The 12,362-nt window shown below is 35.0% G+C and overlaps 1 protein-coding gene across 6 annotated transcripts in view; it reads left to right on the plus strand.

Moving 5' to 3' along the window:
• The window catches only part of KMT2E (lysine methyltransferase 2E (inactive)), a 90,967-nt gene that overhangs the window by 22,011 nt on the left and 56,594 nt on the right, over positions 1 to 12,362 (plus strand). For all 6 annotated transcript variants that reach the window (XM_061413903.1, XM_061413908.1, XM_061413907.1 and 3 more), the window contains one exon: positions 308 to 492. In XM_061413903.1, coding sequence (XP_061269887.1) covers positions 422 to 492 — 71 coding nt within the window. In that variant the 5' untranslated portion in view covers positions 308 to 421. The remainder of the gene's footprint in view (positions 1 to 307; positions 493 to 12,362) is intronic.

Consider the following 12,362-nt stretch of genomic DNA (forward strand, 5'->3'; position numbering starts at 1 on the left):
TTTCAAAATGAATAATATTTATTGGTTCCTTACTAAGCAATATGCCTTAGTAATCCCACTTATGGCACCCTAAATAAATTCATTCCCTGAGAAAGATTATGATTCAGAAACTTCTTTTAAGCATAATCTCATTACTGAATTCCAGAAAGATGAACAAAATAGAGACTCCCTGAGCAAATTGCACTGATACTGATATTTTAATAAAGAATGCTTTCTTTATGTATTTTACTTTTCTTTATTATAGGTTGAGTATTTCTGGGAATATGAAGATGATTCTTAACTTCTGGTTTCCTTTTCTTTTAAACAGGGTTTGTGGATGCACTTAGATGTTTGCAATGAGCACTGTGGCTGGCATGCCCCAGTGTTTTGGATACCAATGCATAGGACTCCATAGTAATCGAATTTACCAGAGGCGAACGTCATGAGCATAGTGATCCCATTGGGGGTTGATACAGCAGAAACGTCATACTTGGAGATGGCTGCAGGCTCAGAGTAAGTATTTAAATCATAGGTACTTTGGATAGGGAAGAGCAAAATACTTCATATAATTATTTTAGCACAACCAAGCAGTTCTTGATTTGCATTTATATTTTTATCATTTTAGACTCTTGGCTAAAGTAAATGTCAGAAGTTTAAAGGCAAAAATTCCTGTAACTAAAATTACTTTTGTAAGGAGCTTTTGAGCCAAAATTCTCTTTTTCTGATTCTTTTTTGTCTCTTCCATTTGCTGATTATCGACAGCAAGTATTAAGATAATAGGTTGTTGTTTTTTAAAATTGTGAATCTGTCTTGTTTATATTGGAAAATTAATTTGGTTTTCAATTTTAATCTTTTTAAACTGTAATGTCCATTTAAACACAGTTGCCCTTTTTTTTTTTAAGTTGAGTTGAAAAATAAAATTCCAGCCAGTTTTAAATAAGAGAAAGGGAGTATTTCCTTCTAGATGAATATTTTGGCACCTTTTGCTTTTGTGGGAGCCATTTCTGAGGGATTTAGCGAAAGGTTTTTACCTTGCCTTTAAGACTATTTGGTCTTGACAGTTGTGTTGGATAGATTTTCTTTTATTTTGATTTTGAAAGATCACTACGTTAACACTGAATTATTGGTATGAAAATTGATTGTTTTTCGAAAATTGCAAAAGGTTCATGTAACAGTGTTGGAATACCTAAAGAACAGAAAGATGTATGTTTGCTCTCTGATTCAGTATATAGTTGAATTGTGCTAAATGGGACACTCATTGCCCAGAAAGCTGAATTTAACTTTTTTGAAAAAGAAATTTCTTTCTTTTAGGGCTTCTAAAACTGGTGTGTAGAAAGGACAAAAAACAGTTGATACTCTGTTTGCTGGCATTTCAAATGGTCTAGAAATGTTTTCACCTCTCCTGCTTCTGCCATTAGGAAAGACTCAGGAGTGCTCTCTAATATTCCTATAATATGCTACATAGTGCATTTAACTGTATGATTATTACAGTTTTTAAACGCCTCTTTTTTTTTGCACTATGTTTAAGTTATTTTTGTTGTAAAATAAGGGATTCCCAAACAAGGGTACCCTTGTGACTGTTGATTGACATTCCTTCTGCCCAGATAGGGACACTCCTAACGAAGAAAAAAGAACCTGGAAGTGGGCTTGACAGGCAAGTGGGTCCCAGACTAAAGTACCAGTTTTTCTTAGTGCATCTGATAGATGCAAATCTATATCTGATAATAGTTATAGGCATTTATTGGTAATAAAGATTTTTTACTTCCTAAAAAATTCACCTTGACAGTTTTTTTAAAATTAGCCTCATAAGCACTTACTACAAAATGTAATTTATGAAATATTATTTATGTATGAAATAGGAATTAGTCCAGCATACAGTGTGAGATGCTCCTTTGTCTTGTTTGCATGTTTAGTATGTATGTTGTAAGGCAATGCACAAACAGAATAAAAGCCACATATTAATTATACAGTTAAAAAAGAATGAATAATATATTGACAGCAGTTTAGGGGAGAGCTTTCTGCCTGTGTTCTTTATTAAATGCATCTATAAGAGTGTTTATAGAATAATTACGATTTATATTGTTGAGCCAAATCTTTCCTGGTACAAATATGGACATTTTTATTATTAGAAAATGATCGACTTGTAGGTAATTACAGAATGACTGTTTTTTTTAAAAGAACATTTCTGTTTTAGGAAATTATTTTTTTCTATTCCACATACAAGTATGTGTCCCTTGGGTATGGTATCCCTTACTCAGTGGACACAAAAAGTATAGCTGGTACCAATTTCTACTGTGAGACAACTATCAGAATTTTTGTGGCTAAATTTTCAAACTTAAAAACTATATATAAAGCTTTTAGAGCTATTTTCATAAGAAATTTTTATATAATTAACATTTCCTTTTTATTTCAAATATGTAATCAGAAGATACTGTACTTCTATTGATGCAAGATGCTGGGGAAAGGGCACATGGGACTCCCCCATATGTTTCTTTGTTAACGTCCTGTGCAGCTACATAATTATTCCACAGTATTTTTTTTTAAAGTATTGAATTTTGTTATACTCATGTAGCTATATGATGTTATTAATTATATATTAGTTTCATATATATGTAAATGTTTATTTGGCTGCATTGGCTCTTAATAGTGGCATGTGGGATCTTTGATTTTCGATGCAGCACACAGGGTCTTCAGTAGCCATGTCTGTGGCATCTTTTAGTTGTGGCATGTGGGATCTAGTTCCCTGACCAGTGTTGAACCCAGAACCTCTGCATCGATAGTGTGGAGTCTTAGCCAACGGACACACCAGAGAAGTCCCTATTAGTTATATTTTTTAAAAATACTGCTAAAATATATCATTAATAAATTATACTACTATAAAGTTTAGGAGATACTTGATTGTTTATTGAGTGAATTAGTTTACTGAACCAAATTTATACTCATTTCTAAGACTATAAAGGGGAATTTATTTAATCACTTACAGTTCATCTAGATAGAATACATGCTATCTGTCGCATTTTATAGTAGGAAATTGAAGGTCTGGTTCAGGATCTATAATAATGGACTTGCTAAACTCTAGTCCAGTATTCCCATATTCAGTAACGTTTCTTCTTGGATTATCTTGTCTCTGAAATAAAACTCATTAGTCTTTGTTACATATTTGTTTTCCTCTCATTACTAAGTTTTTAAACATCTTGGGTTTGTCTTGCTTTTCCTGCAGAGTTAGGAATCTTGTATTTTGTTTTTTTCTGTTCCCATTACCTTGCCACAAGTTGGTTTTATACTTCCAGAACCTCTCAGGTCAAACTAGCCGTATTTCAAGTGTTCTATAGCATATATGTCTAGAGGCCATTGTATTGGATAGAGAAATTCTAGGCTAAATTACAATCTGTAGGATCTCAGAAGAGAAAAGAACAGTGAAGCCTCTGCTAGTTATGAAAATTATGAGATCATAACAATCTATTTCTTTTTGAATAAGAAAAATAAAGATATAACTATGAGATAGATATTATTTTCAAATTTTAGATGAGGAAACGAGTCACAGAGCAGTTAAATGGCAGAAGCAGAACTTATTGATGTGTTAATTTTAGGCCTTTTCTATTACAGCTTCTTTCCTAGTACTATTACAAAAAATGACTTACATAACTTAAGTAATTTATTTTGATATATGGTTTGTGTAAATAGTAGCTTTACTTAGGGGTAGTAAATTTATTATAATCAATGACTGCATATAACAAAGATATTTTCAGGTCTCTGCTTGAAGATAAGGAATATGAAAGAAAACCTAGACTCAGTTACCAGTAGATAAATAGGAAAGTTGAGCCAGAGTTCAGCATTTATTAGAATTGTATGTTTTTATCCTAATTGATATAAATTGACTTCTTGTACTGCTTCTTCTGTCTTTTATGTCAGGCATTCTATCTGAATTACTAAATTGGTTAAAGAAGCAAAGGTGAGAAACCCTTCTAGAGCTGAGAAGTGGGAAGAGGTATTAAATAGGAAGTGTTAAACTGATTCTTTCCTAGTCTTTTTTTTTTTTTCCCTAGTCTTTTTAAAAAAGGAAAATCAAATTACTTTTATTCTCAGAGACTGGGAACATAATTACTAACATTCTATTCCTTTTAACATTATTTTTACTACCAAATATTACTTTAGAAATCTTTCTAATGAGGTTTTGGATAAATATGTGTATTTTTGGATGTGGTAGACAAATTAGTAAATGTGACGTATCTGAGTTACAGGTAAATTACTTTGGAAGAGGGCTTTTAGTGCTATAACTGGGAATACAGTAAATGCCTTTCTGTTGACTAAGAGTACTAAAGGGAGATATCTGGGTTTTCAGTTTTGTTCTGCCAGTAATATACCAGTGAGCCCTTAAGACAATTATTGTAGACTTTGATATCTTCATTTGAAAAAGAGGGCTTGAAGTATTAATGTGGCTCTTTTTGACTCCAGATTTCTGAGATTCAGTACATTTTTACTGTCTGTATTTTGTTTATAGTATTTAATATTAGGTTATCTCAGTGTCACTAGAGCCATCTGCTGACAGAATTCATTATTAGTTTGTTGAAATATTTGGCTGCTTGTAGTCTGAATTTATGTAATTAAAGATACTAAAATGTTTAATGTATAATGAAATGTTTTCAGTAGCTTTTTACTTGTGTTCCACTAGTATTTAATGTTTCTGTTCATGATTTCTTTACGCTTTTTATTTGTCAAGAAACTAATACTTTCTGCTGCCCTTAAAAGTGTTAATTTACTTATCCTAATTTAGAAGTGCTTTCATTTAAATGTGATTTGTTTTAATACTCAAAAGAATGTTTTGAAATACTGTTCTTAGCATTGTTTAGAACTGTTGAAATTTCTCATTTGCTTTATACTTAATAATGAAGTTTTTCTCTAGTTTTTTTTCTTGTCTGTAACATAGTGTGTAAGCAGCTATTATTCCCATTTTACAAAAGAAATGCAGCTCAAGGAGATTAAGAGACTTCCCTAAGGCCACATAGTTAGTTAATAAAAAATAAAGAGTTAATTCCAGGGCTGCTTGGCTCCAGATCCATTTGCCACATCGATCAAAAGAGCTAAGTTTTGTTAATTGATGAGTTAAATGAAGTAAAATGCCACATGTGGTAAACTGCGGACAGTTGTCACACCAAATCTCTCCATTTAAAAATTTTTCTTTTATGCCATTGTAATGTGTTTAATTTTAATATATCTTTAAAAAGTGTTAGGTGTAACAAGAATGATAGAAATGTTTTGATCACAAATCTGAAGGAGCATAGTGAGAACTATCCATGAGGATATCCATGAGGATATCTTTTATATTCATTACTGTAACAGGGAGCCATTCTATCCATGTGCAGTTACTGATACCCAAGTGTCTAGACGTTACCGAATGTTTTAACATTGAAAGAAAAACTAGAGGTTTCACTTAAAATACTCATATAAACTTCTCCTTAAAATACAACTGTATTTTGAAGGTTTATATAGGGAAGAAATTAAAATTTTGATGAGGAAAAAGGAAATCATAAAAGTCCAGTTTCAGGAGGAATCAGAGCTTATTTAATCAATCATTCTAGCCTATTCTTTTTCTCTCAATTCCTCTCTTCATTTTATGATTAGTGTTTCTCTCTGTTTAGATCTTCAATTCACCTGACTGCTTAAATGTCTACACTAAAATATATAATGAATGATAATTTATGATGGCTTTTTAAAGAATAAGGATATTTTGGTATAAACAAATACAATTTTAAATTTGTAAAGTGGTTCCAGGAAAATGTGGCAACATCAGGTAGATTACTGCAAACAAAATGGTAGTTGTTCTGCTTTTTGAGTTTTTCAACAATAATATAGGACTGTAACACATTTGAAAATAACCTTTTTTCATTTTTAAGAATGGAAATGTTACATAAATAATTTAAATTTTAATGCCCAAATGTGTTCTCCGTATTTGTAAAGTTTATGAAGTAATGACAGTTAAAGTGGTATAGATTCAGAATTACCAGAAATCAGGCTTTGTGTAACTCTAATAAAATAATACATGGAACCATTTTGTAATACAGAAATGAGGTAAAGCTGTTTACATCATTAGGTCATTAATCCATAGAAAAAATAGCACTCTGATAAATCTCACAGGAAGTGGGGATAATGCAGTTTGATAGAAATAGTACTAGACCAACCTAAGAGATCTAGGCTTTAGTATTTACTTTGTTATTATAATGCCATGTGACTTAGAATTAAGACTTGATTTTGTAAATGTGGAATCTGAGATCCAGAGAGCTTATGTTTCATGTCTCATGACTATACAGTGACTTAATGATAATCAGTTTGTGGTACTTAGATCAGTCAACTCCTGGTGTGTAATACTGGAGGTTGAACAATGTGATTTTTAAAATACCTTCTAGAACAGTTCCTGAATATCACTTTGGAGCAGCAGGTACTGTTTCCCTGAATAGTTCTGTCCTACTATACTCCGTGTCACAACAAGCAAAACTCAGCGACTGCTACTCCACCCCTTGCTTCATGGTAGCATTGTCTGGGAATCCAAGAATTGCCCTCCACATTACACCTGTATAGACTCAGCAGAAGCAGATCTATTACCACTAATTCTAGGCCAGAACAAAACTACTTCCAATCTGAGGGAAAGAAATCCATATTCTACCACTCCCTTGGAGCCATTTGCAAAGTATCCCCACTACATCTTTGCTCTACCTGCTCCACTAAACGAGTCTTAGCAACAGCATTTTACCTTTTCTAACACCCAGTATCACCTCACAGGGTCAGAGGTAGGTTCTGAGAGTGGCTATTTCAGATTAAATCTTGACCCTGTATCAGTATTATCTCCACCTGTCATTCTTTTGGTTCCTTGGGCACTGTCTGAATTGTCAGTCTATTCAGATCCTTGAACGCTTGTGTCCTTCACTCTTCTTCCAGCTGCTCCATACAAGTTGACTTTTACTTTGACCATACTACTGGCATGTTGAAGCTAATGCATAGTTTTCAGGCCTCATATTGTTTGTTGTCTCAAGAGGATTTATTACTCTTGATTCTCTGTACCTTTGGCTTTAGTGAAACTAGCCTTTTGTCGTTTTCTTTCTTTCTTTTAAAAAATTGTAGTAAAATATACATAACATAAAGTTTACCGTTTTAACTAGTTTTAAGTGTACAATTCAGTAGCATTCAGTACATTCATAGTGTTACTGCAATGTCCAGGCAAGAGATGACAAAGACTTGGACTAGGGAGAGAAGTGTACTGATTGTAAATGTATATTGGAAGAAGAGCCAGAATTGATCAAAGAATTAGATGTGGTGGGTGAGGGCAAATGAATAATCAAGAATGATACTTTATGGTTTTGGATTAAGTAACTGGATGGAGAGTTGTTTAAAGAAAAAGATGAGCCAGGGAAAAAGAGAAAACATGGGCAGAAAAGAAAATCAAGCAAAAATGAGATAGAGTGGCCAGTTAAGTGTGGTATCTAGAAAGCTGCTGCTGCTGCTGCTAAGTCGCTTCAGTCGTGTCCTACTCTGTGCGACCCCATAGATGGCAGCCCACCAGGCTCCCCCGTCCCTGGGATTCTCCAGGCAAGAATACTGGAGTGGGTTGCCATTTCCTTCTCCAATGCATGAAAGTGAAAAGTGAAAGTGAAATCGCTAAGTCCTGTCCAACTCTTAGCGACCCCATGGACTGCAGCCCACAAGGCTCCTCCGTCCATGGGATTTTCCAGGCAAGAGTACTGGAGTGGGGTGCCAATGCCTTCTCCGATCTAGAAAGCTAGCAAAGTTAAGTCTTTTTAGGAAGGGAACATTTACATCACATGCTGAAAAGTCTATGTAAACTACAATTACCAATTAGTTTGACAATATGGATAGTTATTGTGGTGTTGTGCAGCCTGATGTTGAGCACAAACAACTCTTTTAAGGAGTTTTCTAAAAAGAGGAACAGAGAAATGACAAATGAAAGGGGGCAGGAGTTTTTTTTTTTTAATGGAATAATAAGACAGCAGTGATCTAATATAGAGGTAGACTAAAGATGTAAGACACAAGGAATAGTTGCCAGCAAGAGTAAAGTGTACAGATCTTGAAAATGTGAGAAGGGATAAGGTCCAGAGAGCAAGTGGAAGAATAGGGTTGTAATACAAAGTGGCATTTTTCCATTTTTATAAAAGAAAAACAATTTAAATGTAAATAGTAGATTTTAGATATGGAATTGTGTTCCCAGTACCTAAAACAGTAGCTGGTATATAATAAACCCTCAATAATTATTTATTAATAAAGTAAAAAGAAATTCCTGTTGAGTTGATGTTACATTTTCAAAGAAAGTTATACTGTTACACTAGTAGCACTTGCTAAAGCCATTGAAATCAGAGAAAAATGGTACTCTATTACAATCAGTTCCTCCCCCAAATTTGCTTTCTCTAAACAAGCAGTCAGCAAACTAGGATTACTGAGCCAAACCCAGCCTGCTGCCTGATTCTTGTGAATAAGATTTTATTGAGACTCAGTCATGCCCACTTGTTTAATTATAGTTTCTGGCTTTCCAGGTACAATAGAGCTGAGAAGTTGCAACAGAAACCATATTGTTTGAGGTCCTGAATATATTTACTCTCTGGTTCTTCACAGAAAAAGTTGGTTGGCTCCAGCTCTAAATTTAATTTAATTCTTTTTTTTTTTTTGGCTGCACTGCACGGCATGTGGGATCTTAGTTCCCCAAGAAGGGATTGAACCCACGCCCCCTGCATTGGAAGCGCCCAGTCTTAGCCACTGGACCATCAGGGAAGTCCCTGGTTTAATTTTAAATTCCAAAATCTGGGATGTAAAAAAGGGCTTTCTACAACAAACATCTACTTTATAGTCATGAGACATCTAAATTAAGAGGTCTAGTAATATGGAGAGCTATTTGGGTGGAGCTAATGAAATAGAATTAGATTAAGGATGATTTGGAAGTCATGAACACATAGGAAATGGTGAAAACTATAGTAGTGGATGAAACCTCCAAGGTATAAAGTACAGACACCTAGAAAACAAACATTTAGGAGATAGGGAAAAGAAAAATTTAAAAAGGAGATTAAGGCATTAAAAAAAATGGGAAACAGTTTGGTACTTTCTCAAAATGTTAAACAGAATTACCTTATGGCCCAGAAAAAGAATTGAAATCAAAGGCTCAAAACAGATATTTGTATACCAATATCCATAACAGCATTACTCGCAATAGACAAAATGTCTATGTTAGACAAAAGGTCTAACATCTCAAGTGTCCATCAACAGATGAATGGACAAATCAAAAATGTGGCCCATCTATACAATGGAATATTAGCCATAAAAAAGAATAGAATTCTGAAACATGGTGTAAAATGAACGAAACTGGAAAATGCTATGCTAAGTAAAATAAAACAGACATAAAATGACAAACATTTTATGATTCCATTTGTGTACATTGTCTTATGTTGCGAAGAGTTATGTATGCTACGAAGAGTTGGACATGACTGAGCAACTGAACTGATGTAAGTTTTCTAGAATGGGCAAATAGAGATAAATAGTAAAGGTTACCAGGCGACTGGACCTGGAGAAGGTAAGAGATTTGAGAACAAGGTGTCTGTCTGAGAGGATGAAAAAGTTTGGAAACAGTAGTAAGACATGAATCATAAGGCTTGAAGGTCTCTTTGTGAACCCTGAAACTTACTACATACAAATGATTGTTGAATGCTCGTTATCTTAAGTTAATTCTATTTCATTTGTTTAGGAGAGGTAGAACTAAGGCTACAAAATTTTTATAGCCTCTTCATGGTAGACAGATATAAGGGACTATAGAGTTGAACAGAATGCCCCTATATGTAAAAAATAATAATGTGATTTCAATAAGTTGAATGGTATAGTTCTTTAAAGTAACAGTTCCAGGTAGTGCCTACTTCAAGTGAAAGTGTTAGTCACTCAGTCGTGTCCAACTCTTTGCAACCCCATGAACTGTAGCCACAGGCTCCTCTGTCCATGGGATTCTCCAGGCAAGAATTCTGGAGTGGGTTGCCATGCCCTTCTCCAGGGGATGTTCCTGACCCAGGAATGGAACCCAGGTCTTCCACATTGCAGGCAGATTCTTTGTTGTTTAACAGTTCTGGTTAGTGCCTAATTCAGGCAGCTGGAAACTAGCAGAATTAAAACAGCAACAAGACAGAGATTGAAATTTGCTGTATTATTTGAGTGACTGAGTACTGACCATGATAGAATACATTGAGACAAAATATAGGAGTAGGAGGGATATAAAGTTCTCCAGTATAAAAATTTTAACAAGTGATGGTATTTTTTTAAGTGATAGATTTTAACTAGGAAATTTAAATCATATTATCTTAAACCAATGAATATTAAGTTCGCAAATCTCACAGTTAAGAGTAGGAGTTTAAAATACAATTTTATTTTCTCAACTCTAGAGTCTATGTAAAGGTGTCTTTTTGGAAGCTCTTTAGTAATGTGCTATAAATCAAAAACAAGCCCTTGGAGATGACTCAAGCTGTGTGTGGCTAAATAGTCAAATAAAAAGTTTATTTCAGAATTCTGAACAGTCTTAAGTGGAAAAGTCAACTCAAAGAAGTTCAGGATATCATGTAACAACTAGAAATTATTGTTGCTGTTTAGTCACTCAGTCACGTCTGACTCTTTGTGACACCACGGACTGTAGCATGCCAGGCTCCCGTCCTTCACCATCTCCCAGAGTTTACTCAGACTCCTGTCCATTGAGTCAGTGATGCCATCCAACCATCTTGTCCTCGTCTCTTTCTGCCTTCAATCTTTCCCAGCATCAATTTTTTAATGAGTTGGGTCTTCATATCAGGTGGCCAAAGTATTGGAGCTTCAGCATCAGGCCTTCCAATGAATATTCAGGATTGATTTCCTTTATAATTGACTGGTTTGATCTCCTTACAGTCCAAGGGACTCAAGAGCCTTCTCCAACACCGCAGTTCAAAAGCATAAATTCTTCAGCACTCAGCCTTCCTTATGGTCCAACTCTCACGTCCATACAGAACTACTAGAAAAACCATAGCTTTGATTATACGGACCTTTGTTGGCAAAGACGTTAGCATTAAACAACTTTTTATATCATAGGTTTTCTTCCAAGGAGCAAGCATCTTTTAATTTCGAGGCTGCAGTGACCATCTGCAGTGATTTTGGAGCCCAAGAAAATAAAGCCTGTCACTGTTTCCATTGTTTTCCCATCTGTTTGCCAGAAGTGATGGGACCGGATGCCATGATCTTTGTTTTTTGAATGTTCAGTTTTAAGCCAACCTTTTCACTCTCTTCTTTGACCTTCATCAAGAGGCTCTTTAGTTCCTCTTTGCTTTCTGATATAAGGGTGGTGTCATCTACATATCTGAGGTTATTAATGTTTCTTCCAACAATCTTCATTCCAGCTTGTGAGTCATCCAAACAGGCATTTCGCATGATATACTCTGCATATAAGTTAAATAAGCAGGGTGACACTATACAGCATTGACGTACTCCTTGCCCAATTTGGAACCAGTCTGTTGTTCCATGTCCGGTTCTAACTGTTGCTTCTTGATCTGCATACAAGTTTCTCAGGAGGCAGGTGAGGTGGTCTGGTATTCCCATGGCTTTAAGAATTTCCCACAGTTCATTGTGTTCCCCACAGTCAAAGGCTTTATAAAGCATACTCAGTGAAGTAGAAGTAGAGGTTTTTCTGAAATTCTCTTGCTTTTTCTATGATCCAGCAGATGTTGGCAATTTGATTTCTGGTTCCTCTGCCTTTTCTAAATCCAGCTTGAACATCTGGAAGTTCTCGGTTCACATACTGTTGAAGCCTAGCTTGGAGAATTTTGAGCATTACTTTGCTAGCACGTGAAATGAGTGCAATTGTGTGGTAGTTTGAGGATTGCCCTTCTTTGGGATTGGAATGAAAACTGACCTTTTCCAGTCCTATGGCCACTGTTGAGTTTTCCAAATTTTCTGGCCTATTGAATGCAGCACTTTCACAACATCATCTTTTAGGATTTGAAAAAGCTCAGCTGGAATTCTATCACCTTTCCTAGCTTTGTTCGTGTTCCTAAAGCCCTCTTGATTTCACACTCCATGATGTCTGGCTCTAGGTGGGTAATGACACCATCATGGTTATCTGGGTCGTTAAGATTGCTTTTGTATAGTTCTTCTGTCTATTCTTTTCACCTCTTCTTATTATCTTCTGTTACTGTTAAGTCCATACCATTTCCGTCCTTTATTGTGCCCATCTTTGCATGAAATGTTCCCTTGGTAACTAGTTTTTAAGAGATCTCTTGTCTTTCCCATTCTTTTGTTTTTCTGTTCCTTTGCATTGGTCACTGAGGAAGGCTTTCTTATCTCTCCTTGCTATTCTTTGGAACCCTGTATTCTAATGGGTTTAT

The sequence above is a fragment of the Bos javanicus genome, chromosome 4, assembly GCF_032452875.1.
Source record: "Bos javanicus breed banteng chromosome 4, ARS-OSU_banteng_1.0, whole genome shotgun sequence".
In the NCBI taxonomy this organism is placed as follows: domain Eukaryota; kingdom Metazoa; phylum Chordata; class Mammalia; order Artiodactyla; family Bovidae; genus Bos; species Bos javanicus.